Source organism: Schistocerca cancellata, chromosome 10 (genome assembly GCF_023864275.1).
Source record: "Schistocerca cancellata isolate TAMUIC-IGC-003103 chromosome 10, iqSchCanc2.1, whole genome shotgun sequence".
NCBI classification, from domain to species: domain Eukaryota; kingdom Metazoa; phylum Arthropoda; class Insecta; order Orthoptera; family Acrididae; genus Schistocerca; species Schistocerca cancellata.
The window spans coordinates 194,550,739-194,573,956 of NC_064635.1; the positions used below are offsets into that span (position 1 = coordinate 194,550,739).

At 44.8% G+C, this 23,218-nt stretch overlaps 1 protein-coding gene across 1 annotated transcript; it reads left to right on the top strand.

The window, feature by feature from the left end:
- Positions 1-7,470: 7,470 nt before the first annotated feature.
- LOC126106248 (probable H/ACA ribonucleoprotein complex subunit 1) lies at positions 7,471-15,480 on the top strand. Its single transcript, XM_049912474.1, has 2 exons — positions 7,471-7,650; positions 14,479-15,480. The coding sequence occupies exons 1-2, from the start codon at positions 7,471-7,473 to the stop codon at positions 15,478-15,480; spliced, it is 1,182 nt and encodes a 393-aa protein (XP_049768431.1).
- The last annotated feature ends 7,738 nt before the right edge of the window (positions 15,481-23,218 follow it).

Consider the following 23,218-nt stretch of genomic DNA (forward strand, 5'->3'; position numbering starts at 1 on the left):
AACACATTGACACCGGTGTGTCAGACCCACCATACTTGCTCCGGACACTGCGAAAGGGCTGTACAAGCAATGATCACATGCACGGCACAGCGGACACACCAGGAACCGCGGTGTTGGCCGTCGAATGGCGCTAGCTGCGCAGCATTTGTGCACCGCCGCCGTCAGTGTCAGCCAGTTTGCCGTGGCATACGGAGCTCCATCGCAGTCTTTAACACTGGTAGCATGCCGCGACAGCGTGGACGTGAACCGTATGTGCAGTTGACGGACTTTGAGCGAGGGCGTATAGTGGGCATGCGGGAGGCCGGGTGGACGTACCGCCGAATTGCTCAACACGTGGGGCGTGAGGTCTCCACAGTACATCGAAGTTGTCGCCAGTGGTCTGCGGAAGGTGCACGTGCCCGTCGACCTGGGACCGGACCGCAGCGACGCACGGATGCACGCCAAGACCATAGGATCCTACGCAGCGCCGTAGGTGACCGCACCGCCACTTCCCAGCAAATTAGGGACACTGTTGCTCCTGGGATATCGGCGAGGACCATTCGCAACCGTCTCCATGAAGCTGGGCTACGGTCCCGCACACCGTTAGGCCGTCTTCCGCTCACGCCCCAACATCGTGCAGCCCGCCTCCAGTGGTGTCGCGACAGGCGTGAATGGAGGGACGAATGGAGACGTGTCGTCTTCAGCGATGAGAGTCGCTTCTGCCTTGGTGCCAATGATGCTCGTATGCGTGTTTGGCGCCGTGCAGGTGAGCGCCACAATCAGGACTGCATACGACCGAGGCACACAAGGCCAACATCCGGCATCATGGTGTGGGGAGCGATCTCCTACACTGGCCGTACACCACTGGTGATCGTCGAGGGGACACAGAATAGTGCACGGTACATCCAAACCGTCATCGAACCCATCGTTCTACCATTCCTAGACCGGCAAGGGAACTTGCTGTTCCAACAGGACAATGCACGTCCGCATGTATCCCGTGCCACCCAACGTGCTCTAGAAGATGTAAGTCAACTACCCTGGCCAGCAAGATCTCCGGATCTGTCCCCCATTGAGCATGTTTGGGACTGGATGAAGCGTCGTCTCACGCGGTCTGCACGTCCAGCACGAACGCTGGTCCAACTGAGGCGCCAGGTGGAAATGGCATGGCAAGCCGTTCCACAGGACTACATCCAGCATCTCTACGATTGTCTCCATGCGAGAATAGCAGCCTGCATTGCTGCAAAAGGTGGATATACACTGTACTAGTGCCGACATTGTGCATGCTCTGTTGCCTGTGTCTATGTGCCTGTGGTTCTGTCAGTGTGATCATGTGATGTATCTGACCCCAGGAATGTGTCAATAAAGTTTCCCCTTCCTGGGACAATGAATTCCCGGTGTTCTTATTTCAATTTCCAGGAGTGTATATGGACAATATGTGAGAAGTAGGGACTGTTAGTGTTTGCACGTGTGTTAATAATTCAGCAAGGGACTGGATAACAGCATTGCTGGTTCTAAGGACAATTCCAAAACCTTTGTGAGTGCACAAGTGGTGGTTATGGACTTGCTATATTATCTGCAAGACTCTTCAATGGTGATTGTGCACCTGCACATTCACAACAAATGGCTGCTGGCCATCTCTACAAGGACTACAGTGGGTCTGCATCTTTGATGACCCACCAATACCATTATTTCTACAAAGACTGCAGTGGGTCTACACCTTTGATGACTCACCAATACCATTATTTCTACAAGGACTGCAGTGGGTCTGCACCTAAGATGGCCCATCAATACCATACTCTCTACGAGGACTACAGTGGTCTGCTCTGTGATGACCTACATACCAATATTCTTCAAAACTTCGAATGACTCTGCTGTGGGTTTACTCTGTTGTGGCCCATTACCTGTCTGCATGTCTTTCTGTTGGAAGGACAACACTACTTCTTTAAGACTGCATGGAAATCCACTACTTCCGTGTGCATTTTCTTTTATTGTTCAGACTTTGAGAAAAACACTGTAATTTTACTGTGATGAATGATCAGGACTGTCTTTATGGACTGTGAATTTTAGCTTTTGACCAGCATTGTATCAATAAGTGTGTGCATTTGATATCTTTGTTTTTGTAATTATGAAAAATTTTATAAAATCATTATTGGCCACTGCCCAAAACAATTTGTAAAATTTTTTGTGGGGAGCATGGGGGCTGTGTAAGTAGGCTGTTTATGTTTTCTTATTGGCAACGTTACGTAGCGTTCTGAATGAAAATCACTGGCTGTGCTGTGTGCAGTCTGTGGCTAGCTTGCATTGTTGTCTGCCATTGTAGTGTTGTGCAGCGGCATCTGGATGTGAACAGCGCGTAGCGTTGCGCAGTTGGAGGTGAGCAGCCAGCAGTGATAGATGTGGGGAGAGAAATGGTGGAGATTTGAAATTTGTAAGACTGGATGGCATGAACTGGTATATATATTATGATTATTAAGGTAAATACATTGTTTGTTCTCTATTAAAATCTTTCATTTGCTAACTATGCCTATCAGTAGTTAGTGCCTTCAGTAGTTTGAATCTTATATTTAGCTGGCAGTAGTGGCGCTCACTGTCTTGCAGTAGTTCGAGTAACGAAGATTTTTGGTGAGGTAAATGATTTGTGAAAGGTATAGGTTAATGTTAGTCAGGGCCATTCTTTTGTAGGGATTTTTGAAAGTCAGATTGCGTTGCGCTAAAAATATTGTGTGTCAGTTTAAGCACAGTCTTGTATAATTTTCCTAAGGGGACGTTTCAAGTTCTCATTTGGACAGTTAACGCCCGGCGCGTATTGTTACAATGATGTGTGGTCTCCTCTTGCTTGTCTCACATCCATGTCGGCAGTTCATAAGCTGATATTTTAACTGTCAGCAACATCAGCTTAAGCCACTGTTCCTCATTCCTTATTATATTATAGACTGTTGTACGAGTATTACCAAACACGTCTGTCTTGGTGCTTAACATCTTGTGTAATGGCACATTCCCCGCCAGTGTGGTCTGGGGTGCACATTCCTCCTCATTCACAAGAGGGATTGTGCATAACTCCGTTGGTCGGAAGGCGGTATGACATTCTGGATCTTTCTTTTATGTTGGGAAGGGACTGGTAAGTTTTCCTCTTTATTTCTGCACAATCCCAGATTTCTTGCCATTCTCTATCAATGCATGCCTTTGTTTCCTTATTAACTGACAAATCCACCATTGCCCAGGTGTTCCTTTGTTCAATTTGCTATTACAATTATCATAAAATTAACTGTGTTTGTAGTGAAGTATCGAGAACATTTCATTCACATGCATTCGAGAAACCACCTTTGAAATTATGAAACAGTGGTTCGTGCAAACATGCTTAGTGTGCAAACTTATAATTCCAGTGTACATATTAAGGAACATGGTTCCAGACAGTTTCTGTACCCGGGGCGCAGCTGTTCTTTAAGGGCCTTTGTGGCAACGGTTCTTCATGGCTCAGTAGATGGCTATTGTTTTCGTCTCTAGCCGTTTGCGCTTCGCAGTTGAAGGCTGTCAAAAGGCTTGCCCGATACCAGGGATTTCATGAAGTTGACTCGACTCTGGGAGTGTCTTGAGAGTGAAGAATAAATGTGTTAAAACTGCTTGCACAATGCAGCAGTTTTTTGTGCATCTTAGTGTTCATGACGTCATATGTCTTGAACTGTTAGTGGTACAATGATACATGTTTGTAGGAGCAATAGTGGCAGATGTGGATACTGCTTGCGAAATTTATAGCGAATATAGTTGGTTAGACAGAAGTAACAAATTTAAAGTCATGCATGATGCGACAGTTTTTCACGCAACTCTTCGTTTAGGACGTCATATCCGCTGAACTATGATACGTAGGTGTTCCTTAGCCCCACAAAGATTGTTGCCTGACAATAAGGTTCATGTGTAACAAGTTTGGTTGAGATCGGTACAGTGGCATAGGAGGAGATTTAAAACACACACACACACACACACACACACACACACACACACACACACACACACACACACGGATGTATCGATTTTCATAAAATGCTTTTGCCGCGCGGGGTAGCCGCGCGGTCTCAGGCATCCTGCTACAGTTCGCGCGGCTCCCCCCGTCGGAGGTTCGAGTCTTCCCTCGCGCATGGATGTGTGTGTTGTCCTTAGCGTAAGTTGGTTAGATTAAGCAGTAGTGTGTAACCCTATGGACCGATGACCTCAGCAGTTTGGTCCCATAGGACCTTACCACAAATTTACAAATTTTCCAAAATGTGTATACTTGGTGTGGCATTTGTGCCCAGTATCTCCTTTACCTTATCAGATTCGCTCTTCTTGAGCCAATAGGTATCAGGCCTGCTATCACTCCCAGCAGCTACAGTTATAAAACGGTTCTTTTCCTAGTAGTCAGTTACTGTCGTGCCTGCGTCATATCAATATGGGATATAATCACCATGCACACTTATACAGACTGCACAACGGGTTGGCATACACTGGATCAGGTGGTCGAGCAGCTGCTGCGGTATAGCCTCCCATTCTTGCACCAGTATCTGTCGGAGCTCCTGAAGTGTCGTGCAATGATACATCGACAGAGAGCATCCCAGACGTGCTCGATGGCATTCAGGTCTAGAGAACAGGCAGGCCACTCCATTCGCCTGATATCTTCTGTTTTAGGGTACTCCTCCACGATGGCAGATCGGTGGGGCTGTGCGTTATCATTCCTCACGAGGAAGGTGGACTCCTTGAAAAGGTGGGCATACTGGTGCAAAATGACGTCCCAGTACACCTGACCTGTTACAGTTCCTCTGTCAAAGACATGCAGGGGTGTACGTGCACCAATCATAGTCCCACCTCACACCATCAAACCACGACCTCCATACAGGTCCCTTTCAAGGACATTAAGGGGTTGGTATCTGGTTCCTGGTTCCTGGTTCACATCAGATAAAAACCCGACGAGAATTACTGTTTAGATTATACCTGGACTCGTTCGTGAACACAACTCGGGACCACTGTTCCAATGAGCATGCACTGTGTTCTTGACACCAGGCTTTACGGGCTCTCCTGTGACCAGGGGTCAGTGGAATGCACCTTATAGGTATCCGGGCGAATAAACCATGTCTGTAGACTGCGTGTCTGGAGACAACTGTTCCAGTGGTTGCGGCGAGGTCCCAAGCAAGGCTGCCTGCAGTACTCCAAAGGAGACTACGTCGACGGAAGGCCTTCGTGGAGTGTGAGGGCAGTTTGTAGGAGCTCTGAACGCCACAATTTTCAACCTACAACAAAATTTCAAGAACAGCAGTGAAACTGATGATGTTGTCTAACGTTTACATAGGGGTATTTTTTTAAAAATAGTTTTTAACAAAATTGCGGCACTTGAAGTGAAAGGCAAGTTTTTCTACAAAAGAGTCGTTATAAAAATGTGCACCCATAATCGAAATTTAACTATATTGCAAAAATCCTACGTACCACGGTAGAAAAAAACATCGACTCATAAGCTACAAAATTATATAGTGTAACTGCATGTATATTTCATGAGTAGTTGCTCCCGCCAATTTGAAAAATATTGTTTTGAAAAAACAAACTTTGAAGTTTCAGGTTGCGTTGTCTTAATACTTAAATTGAGCAAAACTTTAATCGACAATGCCAGCACTGAACAGATAGCCTTTCTTCCGCCGATTCACGAAACACTCTCATTTTGACGAAATTATATCGATTAACTGCTTCCTCTTAGCAACTGAAGAGCTTTTGCACGATTTGGATTATATTTAGAACCTTTTCTAGCCATGTAAATACATTTGTTCGTCATTTTCAAGCACATTTCGTATAAAAAAACAAGCGAAATGACAAGCAAGGCAAACGCGGAACAAGCACGTCCTTTTAGACCGTTTAGCGTAAACGAATCATGTCGCGAAGACCAATCTTGTTGAGGATAGCATTTTAGTTGATACTGATGCCCTCTGTGATACTATCCGAAACCAGCAGGACCCCTACAGTACTATTGTATTACGTCAGTTACATTCGAGCGCTCGGATGTGCCAGACCGCCGTGCAATAAATCGTGGATCATTTATGGCAAACTTTACATGAATATTGTAAGGAACTTTCTAAGCTAATAGAAAAATACGGCTAAAAAATTTCTACCAACCCCTTTAAATGTGTTCTATCTTTGAAACCATTCGGAACAGAGCATATGTCCGTATGAAGTTCTTGATCAGAATCACTAATAATATCACCTATCTAATAATGACTCACTGCGTAGATGTATACGTGCGAAAGATACTGATTACTGTAGAGTGGTCCCAAATGAGTAGGTGCTGTGTACTAATGTGTATTCATTGTACCATTCTGTTGTCGTTTTTGTTGTTGTTTTTGCGGTCTTCAGTTCGAAGACTGTTTTGATGCAGCTCTCTGTGTTACGCTATCCTGTGAAAGCCTCTTCATCTCCGAATAACTACTGCATCTTACATCGTTCTGAATCTGCTTACTATATCCATTTCTTGGTCTCCCTCTACGATTGTACCACTCACTCTCCGGTACTAAATTGGCGATCCCTTGATGTCTCAGAGTGTGTCTTATTAACTGATCCCTCCTTCTGGTCGTGCTGTGATATAAATTTTTTTTTCTTCCCTATTCTGTTCACTACGTCCTCAATAGTTCCATAATCTACCGTTTAATTTCCAGCACCCTTTTGTAGTACTATATTTCAGAAGCTCCTATTCTTTTTTTTGTCGAAATTGTTAGTCTTCCATATTTTACTTCCTTAGATGTCTATACTCCGTACAAATACGTCCAGAGAGACTTCCTATATATTTCAGAAGCTCCTATTCTTTCTTTTTTTTGTCGTAATTGTTAGTCTTCCATATTTTACTTCCTTGGATGGCTATACTCCGTACAAATACGTCCAGAGAGACTTGCTAACATTGAAATCTACATTCGACGTTAACAAATTTATTTCCTTCAGAAACACTTTTCTCGCTGTTGCCAGCCTACGTTTTATATCCTCTCTCCTTCGGCAGTCATCAGTTATTTCGCTGCAGAAACAGCAAAACTCGCCTTGTGCTTTTAGTGTCTCTTTTGCTAATCTAATTCCTTACCATGACCTGATTTAATTCGACTGTATTCCATCATCTTTGTTTTGCTTTTGTTGATGGCTACCTTATATCCTTTAGAGACACTGCCCATTACGTTCAACTGCTCTTCCAAGTACCTTTGCTGTCTCTGACAGAATTACGATGTCCTCGGTAAACACCAAAGTTTTTATTTCTTCTCGCTGAACTTTAAGTCCTACCCCAATTTTTTTCTTTGGTTTCTTTTACTGCTTGGTCAAAGTACAGTTTCGATAAAATCGGCGATGGGCTACAACCCTGTCTCACTCCCTTCTCAACCACTGCTTCCCCCTTCACGCCACTCGACTCTTATAACTGCCGCCTAGTTTCCTGTACATGTTGTAAATAGCCTTTCGCTCGCTGTACTTTACCCCTGATTACCATTCTCTAGCCGAGTCTAAATGTACAGTGAAACGACAAAAGACAGAGCAGCGAGCGAGCCGGCGGCACGTGCGCTCGGAGAAAGTCTGCAGGCGGCCGGTAGCTTCCCGCTGGACGAGTTCTCGCGACATTCCTCGCTAAAGGCGCGCCCACCGCTCTACGCCGTCTGCAGTCCGACACAGCATCGACGGCCACCGGAAGCGCGTACACGCACTCGCTTGGAAGTCACTTGAGCGGTTTCGCAATCCGCTGGCCATTTGGGGACCGGCGGTGTCTCCCGCGTCGCAAGAGTCCACCGCCGGAGAAAGCCGCGCGGGGAAAGATGATTTAATTTCTTCCGAGGCGCGTCCGTCTCTTTCTCCCTGTCGCCCTTACCGCCCTGCCTTAAGCGCCGAAGAAGTTTACAGGTGATCCGACCACCTGTGACACTCGCTTGCCAACTGGTTGCTTGCTCGCTCGAGAGAGATCCGGGGAAGTTAGCCTTACGATATGCTGTGGACCGGCTTCGATCTCGAAAACTTGCCGCCGTTCCTGTGCGCGGGAAACTGGGAGACCACCGAGCAGGTGGAGGGAGCGTATATATAGTGGACGAGGGGGCTGGTCCAGGCATCAGTTGACGTCCTCTGGCAACTGGCAACGACTCAAGCGACATGAGGACCGCTGCTCTGGTGAGTGCCTGGGTGTCCCACAGGGGTTCGTTTCGGAACCAATAGTATTCAAATACGCTAATGGAAGTTTATTAAAAGTGCTATTGCACTTAAATCAGCTGCTAATGAGAATTTCTAATATTGCTAGTAGTTTCAGTTGTCAAAAATCATCGTCAGACACCTGCAATACATAAACCATCAAAAATTTATAAAAATCAAGAAAGACAATTGCTCTAGAATCATACTTGTTTTTTAACCACAGTATTAGTACTGATACGTACACGACGTTCACTCCCGTTCTACATATCGTGAAAATCGCAGACTGAACATGAGGAAGTAATACATAAACTTTTAATATTATTCAAATGATCCAAAGCGTCAGTAATAAAACAGCACTTCACATCCTAACCGTAGTTAGTAAAGTATTGGAAATATTTAATAGTAACTGAGGCTATTTTTGAGAATACCTGCAAACACTGTGGTACCATCTTCTGAAAATAACACTGTATACGTTATGAATGCTGGGCTGCATGTGGTTCCCAAGTTGCGCAGTGACCGTAAACCATAGAATTACCAAGTAAGCAGCAACCAGTCGCAAAAACATGCTTCCATTATTTACTTTTGCAAATAGATTTCAACAGATGCCTGTTAACCAGTTGAAATCGATTTGCAAAAGTAAATAAAGAAAACATGTTTTTGCGACTGGTTGCTGCTTACTTGGTAATTCTACTGTATACGTTGGTTTCTCTTAATCAAAAAAGTGAATTTTCAATTTTTAGAAGTCATCGGTGACTGACTGATGTAAATACTTCTCACTAACTTTAACTTCATTGGATTAAAAGAACTTTTTCTGAGTTAATCCTTGCTCGAAGCGCAATATCCATTCAACCAGCCTTCGATACGTAGTCTTCTGCTTTAGCACATCGAAGACACATATGATAAAACATACACAATACACACACACACACACACACATACACACACACACACAAGTGCGTATGCATACACGCCCCTGCACACATCCATACGCACATGAATCATACATAATTATTAGAACGAGTGTATAAACATTTTTACGTTAGATCATTATTTATCTAACCATTACAAAGATAAATACCTATTTATATGAGGTTTAACTAAAGGTATAGACTAACTTTCAGAAAACGTTAATCACAAACACAAGCAGAATACATATCACGTGACGATGCGTGTGGGAACTCTTTATTTTCATGTTACGAATCATTATCTTCGAACTGTTCATAGTACACTGATCAGGGGAAACATTTGGGAATAAAACTTACCAACAGAGAAATATAAACTCTACCTAACACAAAACGCGCTCTTAGTTACGTCTGGCAATGTTATAATTCACAAACATTGTTTATGACTATTTGTAAGGGCATAATGTTCTTCCATCCACACTAAACTTACGTACTTACAACGCTCTTTTAAAGAGCACTATCCGATGTACTAAGACATATGCTTTAATCAGTACGTTAATGCTCGCGATTTCTAAACACCAGATTGCTTGAGAAACGGACGGCAAGAGCTGCACCAAATCCCTGGATGCCACAACGTCTGTACCCAACTGTACTAGATTTTTATTTCAGAGGGAGTTTGACATCTGCAACGTATGGAATCCCGCTGTAAGATGCGGAGGGGCATGGGGAGCATATTTTGTAAAACTGTGAGCTGTACGCAGTCGTACAGGGATACAATAGCGCATCCTATGCTTAAAATGACCTCTTGGTGATGTATGTAGCTGTGCTAACGGAGCGCTGTTTGAACAATTCGTGTAAGAAAGGATTTCAAGCGAAATAGTGATACGTTCCGTCCCTGAGCGTTTTTAACCATTACAGCACTACAAAGAGCTATGTATAAAATCAGACCTAATATAGAAATAAAGCGTTTCCGGATCTATATCCACGTAAAATAGTTTTTGTCAGCCCATGTATGGATACATTATTTTACAGAAACCACAGGAGTATTAGACATACCGAATTCCTCATATGTGTATCAAAGTGTTCAGATACCACCTATGTGTTGTTTTGTGCTAGGCAGTCTCATGTGCAAAATGTGAACTCTTCCATGTAGATGAAGCAAAGTTACGTATGTTTCTGATGCTAGTCTCCAGGTAATACAAAAGAAATCAATACCACAGTTTTAAATACCGTTTTTTCATTAAGGTAGGTAGGCCACAGCTGACCAAAAAGATATTCTATAATATTGGTTTCGATGTCACAGTTACCCATGAAGTATCATAAAATATCAATGCAGCATATTACGTAGTTAATTATATATATTTCAAACTGGACTAATGCAATTTTTATGAAATCCCTATATCAACAAACAGTGCGTCCCAGAAAGAATAGTCAATATTGAGGGATATGACTGAACGAAGCGAAAGAGTCTAGAAAACATAAGCTCTGAAAGGCACGCCTTAAGAGCCATTAGTACTTCTTCGTCTCCGATACTGTGAAACAGATCTCCTCTACTGAAAGCTTTAGATTTTATTTTGTAAAGAAAAAATTGGCTGATAAACATTGACTCTAAAATGCATACGTCAAGTGCAATGAACACTTGTTTTGGTGGAAGATACGTTTTGCACAGTATCGAAGATGAGCAAGTGGTCACAGTTCTTAAGGTATGCACTTTTAGAGCCCATGGCTACTAGACATCTTGTTCATGTTTGGCGTCATACTATTCCTCTCAGAATGTGGAAGGCAGAAAGGAGTATCCCATAGTAGAGATTTGTTTCACAGTATCAAAGATGAAGATGTGTTCTTAGCTCATGAGGTATGCGTTTTAGAGGCCACATTTACGTGAGATTCTTGCTTCGAATGAACGTTCTTGCCATATCCCTAAATACTAATCATTCCTTCTGGAAGACCCTGTACATACTCGAAAAGTGACTGTACAATGCATGCTAGGGATCACATCGAATCAGTATTATCGAATTTCTGTACTACTGCATTCTATTGATGGCGTGCTTTCGCGATTGCGTTCGCGTCCTGAACATCATTCTCTTCGTTTATGTATTCTTGTTGCTGTGGTCTTTACTCCGAAGAGTGGTTTGATGCAGCTCTCCATACTACTCTACCCTGTGTAAATCGCTTCTGCCATCCACATTTCCCTCCAGTGCTAAATTAGTGATCCCTTTATATCTCAGAATGTGTCCTATCGCCGATCCCTTCTGCTAGTTAAGTTGTGACACAAATTTCTTTTCTCCCCAGCTCTGTTCAGTACCTCCTCATTAGTAGCGCGATGTATCCATCTAATTTTCAGCATTCCTTTGTAGCATCACATTTCAAAATCTTATATTTCCTGCTTCTCTAAACTGTTAATCGTCCACGTTTCAGTTCTATACAAGGCTACATTCCACATAAATACTTTAAAAGGCTTCCTATCACTTAAAGCTGTATTCTGTGTTAATAATTTCTCTTCTACATAAACGCCTTTCTTTCCATTGCCAGCCTACGTTTTATATCCTCTCCATTTCGGCCATCATCAGTTATTTTTCTACCCAAATAAGAAAAATTATTTAATACTTTACCTCGACTCCTAATCAAATTTCCTCGGCATCACCTGATTTAATTCGACTACATTCCACTGTCAATGTTTTGCTTTTGTTGATGTTCACCTTATAACCTCCATTTAAGACACTGTTCATTCCTTTCAACTGCTGTTTCACTCCATTTCCTGTCTCTGACAGAATTGAAATGTCATCAGAAAACGTCTATATAGGGAAATTTAGATGTCGTGTTACGCTTCGTTTGATTAAAACTTTTATCATTTTCGATTTTACGGAACACTCGCCGTCCATTAAAACTTACGGCATTCTGTTAGCCAAGTATTGTACTTCTCTAACAAATTACATATTGGCGAAGATACTACGTGTGCTCGTATGTAGGTTAGTTGCGAATGATGTTGTACAGTGTCAAGAGTCGTTTGGAAACATACGAAGATGGAATCTGCCATTTGACTTTGTAATCTTACCCTCCCGCACATCACTATTAAAATTCTCATTCGAATCCTGCCTCGCGCATGGATGTGTGTGATGTACTTAAGTTGGTTAGGTTTAAGTAGTTCCACGTTCTAGGCGACTGATGACCTCAGATGTTAAGTTCCATAGTGCTCAGACCCATCTGAACCATATCTTTCAACATCACACCGTTTTTACATTTTCCACATCTAAAAAAGAACTTATAATTACATTGTTGGTGACAAACTTAGAATGCGTCTTCTTCCATCAGAGGCATGCCCACCACTACTCACATTCTGCGGCACTCACATTATTGCAAAGAGTTTAGAAAGCAAAAGAGTGTACAAGCTTTCTTTACCAAAGAAGAATCTTTACCAAATTTTATCATTACTTTATAAATAAATCCAGAGCCAATTTTAATAATTACAATTGGATTGTACAATTAATGACGTGAATTTTAAGACTGTCAAAAATTTCGTTGTTGTTGTTGTTGTTGTGGTCTTCAGTCCTGAGACTGGTTTGATGCAGCTCTCCATGTACCTGCTGCAGCCTACATCCTTCTGAATCTGGTTAGTGTATTCATCTCTTGGTCTCCCTCTACGATTTTTACCTTCCACGCTGCCCTTCAATACTAAATTGGTGATCCCTTGATGTCTCACAACATGTCCTACCAACCGGTCCCTTTTTCTAGTCACGTTGTGCTACAAACTCCTCCCAAATTCTATTAAATACCTCCTCATTAGTTATGTGATCTACCCATCTAATCTTCAGCATTCTTCTGTAGCACCACATTTCGAAAGCTATTCTTATCTTCTTGTCCAAACTATTTATCGTCCATGTTTCACTTCCATACATGGCTACACTCCATACAAATACTTTCAGAAACGACTTCCTGACACTTAAATCAATACTCGATGCTAACAAATTTCTCTTCTTCAGAAACGCTTTCCTTGCCATTGCCAGTTTACATGTTATATCCTCTCGTTATTTCAAATATTTTGATAAGAAGAGCAATTTTAACCATACATACAAATTGTAACAAATTAATTTCTTTGTATGCATTTTAGCCTGAAAGGTAACGCATCCTATACAAAAACATATGTAATTCTTTCAACGAAACATCCGAGATAATTTTGACCTATGCAAGAATCGATAGTATACAAGGTATCCGTTATCTCTACAAAAAGAGTGTAATGTTAGAGGAGACTGATTCTTTATAACTTGCATTTCTTGCTTGCAAGATGACCTGTATTAGTGAAGCTTGCTATGTTTTCACATTTAGGATTCTTCCTGAATTGTTAAAGATTCATTGAGAAAAAGTTCTCTTCCTCCTCGTTCATCATAAAATGGGTGTGAGAAACGTTGCTCTGTAATTTTGTTCTTCTGATTACAACTACATCTACATTTATACTCCGCAAGCCACCCAACGGTGTGTGGCGGAGGGCACTTTACGTGCGACTGTCATTACCTCCCTTTCCTGTTCCACTCGCGTATGGTTCGCGGGAAGAACGACTGCCGGAAATCCTCCGTAAACGCTCTAATCTCTCTAATTTTACATTCGTGATCTCCTCTGGAGGTATAAGTAGGGGGAAGCAATATATTCGATACCTCATCCAGAAACGCACCCTCTCGAAACCTGGACAGCAGGCTACACCGCGATGCAGAGCGCCTCTCTTGCAGTGTCTGCCACTTGAGTTTGCTAAACATCTCCGTAACGCCATCACGCTTACCAAATAACCCTGTGACGAAACGCGCCGCTCTTCTTTGGATCTTCTCTATCTCCTCCGTCAACCCGATCTGGTACGGATCCCACATTGATGAGCAATACTCAAGTATAGGTCGAACGAGTGTTTTGTAAGCCACCTCCTTTGTAGATGGACTACATTTTCTAAGGACGCTCCCAATGAATCTCAACCTGGCACCCTCCTTACCAACAATTAATTTTATATGATCATTCCACTTCAAATCGTTCCGCACGCATACTCCCAGATATTTTACAGAAGTAACTGCTACCAGTGTTTGTTCCGCTATCATATAATCATACAGTAAAGTATCCTTCTTTCTATGTATTCGCAATACACTACATTTGTCTATGTTAAGGGTCAGTTGCCTCTCCCTGCACCAAATGCCTATTCGCTGCAGATCTTCCTGCATTTCGCTGCAATTTTCTAATGATGCAACTTCTCTGTGTACTACAGCATCATCCGTGAAAAGCCAGATGGAACTTCCGACACTACCTACAAGGTCATTTATATGCATTGTGAAAAGTAATGGTCCCATAAAACTCCATATCAGAGTAAAGATGAGCTTCTGTGAAACGCGTGTTATCTTTAACGACAGCAGGTTTTGTTCGTGAGGAGTTACCGAGAAGCAGTCACTGTACACCTCTGTCTTAACAGGTATACCTCGCCGCCGTGCTGGTCGCGTCAGCACTAGCGGAAGAGGCACGCAGCAGTTACACGGCCAAGAAGCACGACAAGCGCGGCATCCTCACCGGGGCGCACTCCATCGGCGACTTCATCGGCGGAGGAGCCCTTCTGGGCGGGGGCATCGGAGGTGGCTACATCGGCAGCGGCCTGGGCTACGCCGGGGGCTACGGTTACGGTGGTGGTCTGAGTGCTGGAGCCATCGGCCTGGGATCCGGCGGCGGTCTGAGTGCCGGCGCCATCGGCCTCGGATCCGGACTCGGCGCCGGGTCCCTGGGGGGCGGCGGCATCGGACTGGGATCCGGACTCGGCGCCGGGTCCCTGGGAGGCGGCGGCATCGGACTGGGCGGAGGCGCCGTCGGCATCGGCGGGCCCATCGTGACAGTCCAGCCCACAGAGACCGTGGTGCAGACTGTCAGGGTACCGGTCCCCCAACCCGTCGCCGTCCCGGTCGACCGCCCCGTCCCCGTCCCCCAGGCAGTCCCAGTCCCGGTCAACCGTCCGGTCCCCGTCCCCCACCCGGTGCCCGTCAGGGTCCCCCACCCGGTGCCCGTGTCCGTCCCCAGCCCCTACCCCGTGGAAGTGCCCAGGCCCGTGCCGGTCGCCGTCAACAGGCCGGTCCCCGTGCCGGTCCCCCAGCCGTACCCCGTCCGCGTCCCCCAGGCGGTCCCGGTCGGAGTACCCCAGCCCGTACCGGTCCGCGTGCCCGTGGCCCAGCCCATTGCGGTCCCGGTGCCGGTCAGTTCCGGCTTCTCCGGTGGTGCCATCCTAGCCGGCGGCGGTCTCGGGTCCGGACTCGGAGGAGGCTACGGACTCGGCGGCGCGGCGCTGTCGTCCGGGTACCTCGGCTCTGGACTCCTGGCTGGTGGATACGGCTCCAGTGGGATACTGTCGTCCGGTCTGTACGGTGGTGCCTACTCTGGCAGCCTACTGTCTGGGCACGGCTACGCTGGAAGCTACAAGAGCTACCATTAAAGCTCTGATCCAGCACTGAGGTGTCTGCCGTCGGTGGGGATCTCGACATCTGTCCCCAAATTAGTGAGGGCGTGTGAACCAAACCATGAACTGGAGGTGGCTCCTAAATGGTGTCGAATGGGCTTTATAGTACCTGAAAAGCAGCTTTCTCATACCAAACAGCAGACCTCCACTCCACATTACGCCCTGTTTGTTCGTCTTCATTCACTTACATTTCCTTCATTTCATTAATGTGAGACTGCCATTCGATTTTCATAAATTTCGCCACTGATATGTAATCACTTTTGTACTTACTTAGAATGTATGTCATTGCAATGACTTTGCAATAAAGACACTGTTTTAAGTAGAAATTATTTATTTTTGAATAAAATCAATGCCCTCATACACAAACAAAAAAATGTTCAAATGTGTGTGAAATCTTATGGGACTTAACTGCTAAGGTCATCAGTCCCTAAGCTTACACACTACTTAACCTAAATTATCCTAAGGAGAAACACACACACACCCATGCCTGTGGGAGGACTCGAACCTCCGCCTGGACCAGCCGCATTCACAAACAGGAAGCCTTTGGTAAGTTACTGATGTTGCGGATTTCTTTAAATGGACAGATCAGCAAATCAAGTTACATTTCTTTTTGCGTTCGTACATCAAAGTTTTAATGGTTCAGAGTGATTCTACAAGTACTTAATGTCCCGTCAGTATGTTATTTAAGTCAAAGTAGAATCTGAGTTGAAGAAGGATGGCATAAGAAATCAACTTTCAGTTTGGTATTTCTAAACGAAAAGTATAATTAGTATGAGTCGTACACGCCCGCCCGGCTAGCCGCACGGTTTTCCATCTGCCTCGGCGAATGATGACTGGTTCCCCTGTTTCGGTCTCAGTTACACTATGTCAGTGACTGCTGCGCAGACACTATCTCCACGTACGTGTACACCATAATTAGTCTACCATGCAAACATTTGGAGTTACACTCGTCTGGTATGAGACGTTCCAGGCTGGGGTCCACTGGGGGCCGAACCGCACAATAACCCTGGATTCGGTGTGAGGCGGCAGTGGGGTGGGTGGACTGCTGTGGCCTCTTATCGGGTTGTGAACTACTGAGGACTACTCCGTCGTTTCTAGGTCCCCGGTTCAATACACACTACGCACAATATACAATGCGTTGTAGAGAGTTTTGAATTACTTTCTCCTTGTATAACATACCAGTGTTATAACCAATAAGCTACTTCACCAAATCTACGTTTGAAAAGTGAAAGAAAGACAGAATCAAAAGGAGCATTGAAAATTGACTAAATTCTTGCAGATGTTTAGCACGTTTCTCACGATATTATAGTTTGCTGTGAGGTTGCTTCCAGCCTATTTTCCGGCCTAGGAAGATGCGTAGATACTTTGGACCCTAATTCAATCTAATGAATAATAGTTTTTTCATTGTCTGGATCAAAAAAGACCTTTCTATTTTCCGTTGTCGTCGAGAGAATAAAAATATAGTCTAGTGTTGTGGCTCGAGCAGCATTTGAACTGAATAGAGGTGCGCCACGTGGTTTGACAATGTTCGAGCCTGTATGGTGATTCCACTTTAAACTGTAACACCCGGTGCGTAGCATGAGCTCAGTAATACCAGTTGTGACTCACTGGTATTGCAGTCAGAGAATTAGGTTTCATTGTTTCATGAATTGCGGAGTTTTACATTTCTGAACAAATAATGCAAGGCGCCTACCTTTGCACTGCTTGGATAACATTTAAAATACACAGGCATTGTTAGGAAATTAGTGTCAGAATGTTAGTTTGTTTGCTCCTAATAAAGGTAGTTAAAGACCACTTTTGTGCAGTCCATTGTCAGTGATACCATCCTTACAGACGCGGATCACTTCGGCAACAGTAAACCTGTACATCTAGTAGAAAAATCTCTGTTCCTGCGTTGGTAGCAAAGCCGTCACATGGGGTGGTAGTGGATGAACAGCTGCACACCTTATTGCGAAAGGTTTGTAGTACTTCGATGTAGACTGGGGCACCCAAGGGCTAGGTGATATGCGTCCTCTCCTTTTCCACAAAAGCAGGGGGGCGTTTCTAAGATGTACAGCCTGCGGACACGTCTACAGAAAGATTAGTGGTTAAAATTCAGTCAGGTTGTTAGAGAGGCGGGTGATCAGCCATTGGATTTGTCTGATATTTCGTGGAACTGAGGACTGACGGGTGAACTGCTCCTTACGTCCTGCCCTAGTGTCTTGTTGGTTTCTCCCATTCCGTCTTATGCCATGTATCCGTATAGGACACAGCGATAGTAGGTACTTGCGATTGCAGTCCAGGTGCTAAGTTCTGTCACAACAGTTTCTTTGGCTAAGCGGTCGACAGATTTATTGTCACTGATCTCACACTGTGATTCCACCCAAGCGAAATTAACGGAATGCCATTGACACAGCGATTCCAGTGCTTCGGTAATTATACAATGAGGTTTTCAGTCAAGCAGGGGCTAAAATTTTGAAGTACTGTTAGAGTGGATAATGAGTCATTGAGTAGCATATACTGGGATGTTATCATCGGCCAGCAGAAACGAAGTACTCGTATCGCCACAAGTTCTGCAGTATGCGCTTTGGAAGGAATCACTGGTTTTGGAGCTGTTCAGTGTAAATACACCGGGTGATCAAAAAGTCAGTATAAATTTGAAAACTGAATGAATCACGGAATGTAGATAGAGAGGTACAAATTGACACACAAGCTTGGAATGACATGGGGTTTTATCAGAACCAAAAAATACAGACATTCAAAAAATGTCCGACAGATGGCAGTTCATCTGATCAGAATAGCAATAATTAGCATAACAAATTAAGACAAACCAAAGATGATGTTCTTTACAGGAAATGCTCAATATCTCCACCATCATCCCTCAACAGTAGCTGTAGTCAGGAATAATGTTGTGAACAGCACTGTAAAGTATGTCCGGAGTTATGGTGAGGCATTGGCATCGAATATTGTCTTTCAGCATCCCTAGAGATTCGGCATAAATACCGCGACTGCACCTGGGCTCTTCAGTAGTTGTGTACTCACCTGATGATGGCCGGACGTCTCTGGGCCGAAATATCGTGGCAGAATGTCGACGGGATCCGGCTGCATACCCGGAAATTATTAGAAGAAGAAATACGCCGGGAAAATTTCAGAAGTCACATCCCTAGAGATGTCGGTCGTTCATGATACACTTGCGCCTTCAGGTAACCCCAAAGCCAATAATCGCACGGACTGAGGTCTGGGGACCTGGGAGGCCAATCATGATGAAAGTGGCGGCTGAACACACGATCATCACCAAACGACAATACAATGCTGTGCTCCAAACGTACATTCTCAGAAATTTCTTCCTCAAATTAAGGCCTATGTTTGATACTAGTAGGCTTCTCTTGGCCAGGAATGCCCTTTTCCTCAACTTTATATACTTCGTGACCATCAGTCCTGATGATAAGTTTCTCGCTGTTCTCATTTCTGCTACTTCTCATTACTTTCGTCTTCCTTCGATTTACTCTCAGTCAATATTCCGTACTCATTAGACTGTTCATTACATTCAGCAGATCAATTAATGCTTCTTCACTTTCACTCAAGATAGCAATTTCATCAAAGAATCTTATCATTGATATACTTTCACCCTGACTTTCAGTTCTACTCCTGAACTTTTCTTTTATTTCTGTCACTGCTTCTTCGGTGTACAGATTGAACATTAGGGGCGAAAGGCTACATCGCTGTATTACACCCTTTTTAATCCTAGCACTTTGTTCTTGTTCGTCCACTCTTATTATTCCCTGCTGACACTTGTATGTATTTTATATTATCCGTCTCTCCCTATAGCTTACTCCTGTTTTTCTCAGAATTTCAAAAATCTTGCACCATTTTATATTGTCTATGTGCTCTAAAGATTTTCCTCGAAATAGGCTTGGACTAGGGGAAGAAGAGTTCTCGTGATCCAGAAGTGTACAGTTAAACACTGTACGGCTGGCTTGAGGAGATTTATTTGAGATTTTTAGATTCATATTAATTCCGTTTAAGAATAAATTTGATGTAGAGATAACGGTGGGGTAGATGAATTCCAAAATTGTGCGCAAGGAGATGTTGTTTAAGTATCAAGGGAAACTGTTCTTATAATTTTGTCCAAGAGGGAGACATAAAAAGAGGAGTACCTTTTTTAAACTAACTCCCAGAATTTTTTATTTGTTAACCTACTTCCCCTCCTCAAGACCTGTTCAGAAACACAGTATATGTTCATGAAAACACAGCATCCGTCTTAATAACAAACAGACATGGATATCTTTGATACACTATCGTAATACTGTAAACCGTTGTGGGCATCCAAATGTGGTAGAATATTCAAAGGTGCTCAACGTGATGTCCATAGACAGTGATACGTTGGTCCATGCTTTGGGAAAAGAATTCATGACTGCTTGAATTGTTGCTTACTGAGGTGAATTACAAGACTGCGCGCTACGTCCCTACATGTTCTCTACAGTTCTTGGAGTAACTCGATAGACGACGTCTTTTGGGTCGCTAAAGAGAAAAAGTCCAGAGGTGCTACGCCAGGAGGCCGAGCAAGCCAATCCACTATTCCTCCACAACCGATCAATAACAGGATACGGTCGGTTGAGACCACATTGTGTACACAAGGCACTATCGCGTCACATCAGTCGTCTTGGTACTACATAAGTATCTGGTGTGAGAAGGTTGGCATATGGCCTGTCGTTTAGCTTTAAATATGGGCCAATAATTGTAGTATCAAGCAGTCTACAGCAGGCATTAACTATCCATTATTGCAGATTTTCCACTCGTCTAAAGAAGCGTGTATTTTCGCTGCATAAATAATGCATGTTCTTTATATATATATATATATATATATATATATATATATATATATATATATATATATATATATATATATGTTTGAGAAGACGCAAATATGTGTAAAGATAACGTCGGAGAATAACTTGTTAATCAATGACTGCCTGTACTGTACACAACATATCGTTGGAACAAACGGCAGCACTTTGCTATAGGAACCTGTATTATATATAAGAAAACATTACTGAAGTTACTCTTCTGCTAACTCACATTCTCCATAGATTTCCAGCATTACTACCTTCTCCTCGTTTGTGTACATTAAACTCACACAAACCTTAAACTGAAAACAGTTGACTAAGAACCGGATGTACTTTCCTTGTGTTTCCCTTTGTTTATTGTCAGCTCCAACAGGTATGCGACTTACTTTAACCCAGTGCTAGCACAGAGGAGTCAAAGTCAGTTTCAAAAAATGGTTCAAATTGCTCTAAGCACCATGGGACTAAACATCTGAGGTTATCAGTCTCCTGGACAGAACTACACTACTGGCCATGAAAACTGCTACACCAAGAAGAAATGCAGATGATAAACGGTTATTCATTGAACAAATATATTATACTAGAACTGACATGTTATTACGTTTTCACGCAATTTGGGTTCATACACTCCTGGAAATGGAAAAAAGAACACATTGACATCGGTGTGTCAGACCCACCATACTTGCTCCGGACACTGCGAGAGGGCTGTACAAGCAATGATCACACGCACGGCACAGCGGACACACCAGGAACCGCGGTGTTGGCCGTCGAATGGCGCTAGCTGCGCAGCATTTGTGCACTGCCGCCGTCAGTGTCAACCAGTTTGCCGTGGCATACGGAGCTCCATCGCAGTCTTTAAGACTGGTAGCATGCCGCGACAGCGTGGACGTGAACCGTATGTGCAGTTGACGGACTTTGAGCGAGGGCGTATAGTGGGCATGCGGGAGGCCGGGTGGACGTACCGCCGAATTGCTCAACACGTGGGGCGTGAGGTCTCCACAGTACATCGATGTTGTCGCCAGTGGTCGGCGGAAGGTGCACGTGCGCGTCGACCTGGGACCGGACCGCAGCGACGCACGGATGCACGCCAAGACCGTAGGATCCTACGCAGTGCCGTAGGGGACCGCACCGCCATTTCCCAGCAAATTAGGGACACTGTTGCTCCTGGGGTATCGGCGAGGACCATTCGCAATCGTCTCCATGAAGCTGGGCTACGGTCCCGCACACCGTTAGGCCGTCTTCCGCTCGCGCCCCAACATCGTGCAGCCCGCCTCCAGTGGTGTCGCGACAGGCGTGAATGGAGACGTGTCGTCTTCAGCGATGAGAGTGCTTCTGCCTTGGTGCCAATGATGGTCGTATGCGTGTTTGGTGCAGTGCAGGTGAGCGCCACAATCAGGACTGCATACGACCGAGGCACACAGGGCCAACACCCGGCATCATGGTGTGGGGAGCGATCTCCTACACTGGCCGTACACCACTGGTGATCGTCGAGGCGACACTGAATAGTGCACGGTACATCCAAACCGTCATCGAACCCATCGTTCTACCATTCCTAGACCGGCAAGGGAACTTGCTGTTCCAACAGGACAATGCACGTCCGCATGTATCCCGTGCCACCCAACGTGCTCTAGAAGGTGTAAGTCAACTACCCTGGCCAGCAAGATCTCCGGATCTGTCCCCCATTGAGCATGTTTGGGACTGGATGAAGCGTCGTCGCACGCGGTCTGCACGTCCAGCACGAACGCTGGTCCAACTGAGGCGCCAGGTGGAAATGGCATGGCAAGCCGTTCCACAGGACTACATCCAGCATCTCTACGATCGTCTCCATGGGAGAATAGCAGCCTGCATTGCTGCGAAAGGTGGATATACACTGTACTAGTGCCGACATTGTGCATGCTCTGTTGCCTGTGTCTATGTGCCTGTTGGTTCTGTCAGTGTGATCATGTGATGTATCTGACCCCAGGAATGTGTCAATAAAGTTTCCCCTTCCTGGGACAATGAATTCACGGTGTTCTTATTTCAATTTCCAGGAGTGTAGATCCTGAGAAATCAGTACCCACAACAACCACCTCTGGCTTTAATAACGGCCTTGATACGCCTGGGCATTGAGACAAACATAGCTTGGATGGCGTGTACAGGTACAGCTGCCCATGCAACTTCAACACGATACCACAGTTCATCAAAAGTTGTGACTGGCGTATTGTGACGAGCCAGTTTCTCGGGCACCATTGACCAGATGTTTTCAATTGGTGAGAGATCTGCAGAATGTGCTGGCCAGGGCAGCAGTCGAACATTTTCTGTATCCAGAAATGCCAATACAGGACCTGCAAATGCGGTCGTGCATTATCCTGCTGAAATCTAGGGTTTCGCAGGGATCGAATGAAGGGTAGAGCCACGGGTCGTAACAAATCTGATATGTAACGTCCACTTTTGAAAGTGCCGACAATGCGAACAAGAGGTGACCGAGACTTGTAACCGATGGCACCCCATACCATCACGACGGGTGATACGCCAGTATGGCGACGACGAATACACGCTTCCAATGTGCGTTCACCGCGATGTCGCCAAACTCGGATGCGACCATCATGATGCTGTAAACAGAACCTGGATTCGTCCGAAAAAATTACGTTTTGCCATTCGTGCACCCAGGTTCGTCGTTGAGTACACCGTCGCAGGCGCTCCAGTCTGTGATGCCGCGTCAAGGGTAACCGCATCCACGGTCTCGAGCTGATAGTCCATGCTACTGCTAACGTCGTCGAACTGTTGGTGCAGATGGTTGTCGTCTTGCAAACGTCTCCATCTGTTGACTCAGGGATCGAGACTTGGCTGCACGACCCGTTACAGCCATGCGGATAAGATGCCTGTCATCTCGACTGCTAGTGATACGAGGC

Excerpts from the sequence above, each read along its gene's own strand:
- LOC126106248 (XM_049912474.1), top strand. The coding sequence starts at position 7,471 with ATGTACAGTGAAACGACAAAAGACAGAGCAGCGAGCGAGCCGGCGGCA. Across the intron at positions 7,651-14,478 it reads AGCATCGACGGCCACCGGAA|GTATACCTCGCCGCCGTGCT; the intron begins GCGCGTACACGC and ends CTGTCTTAACAG.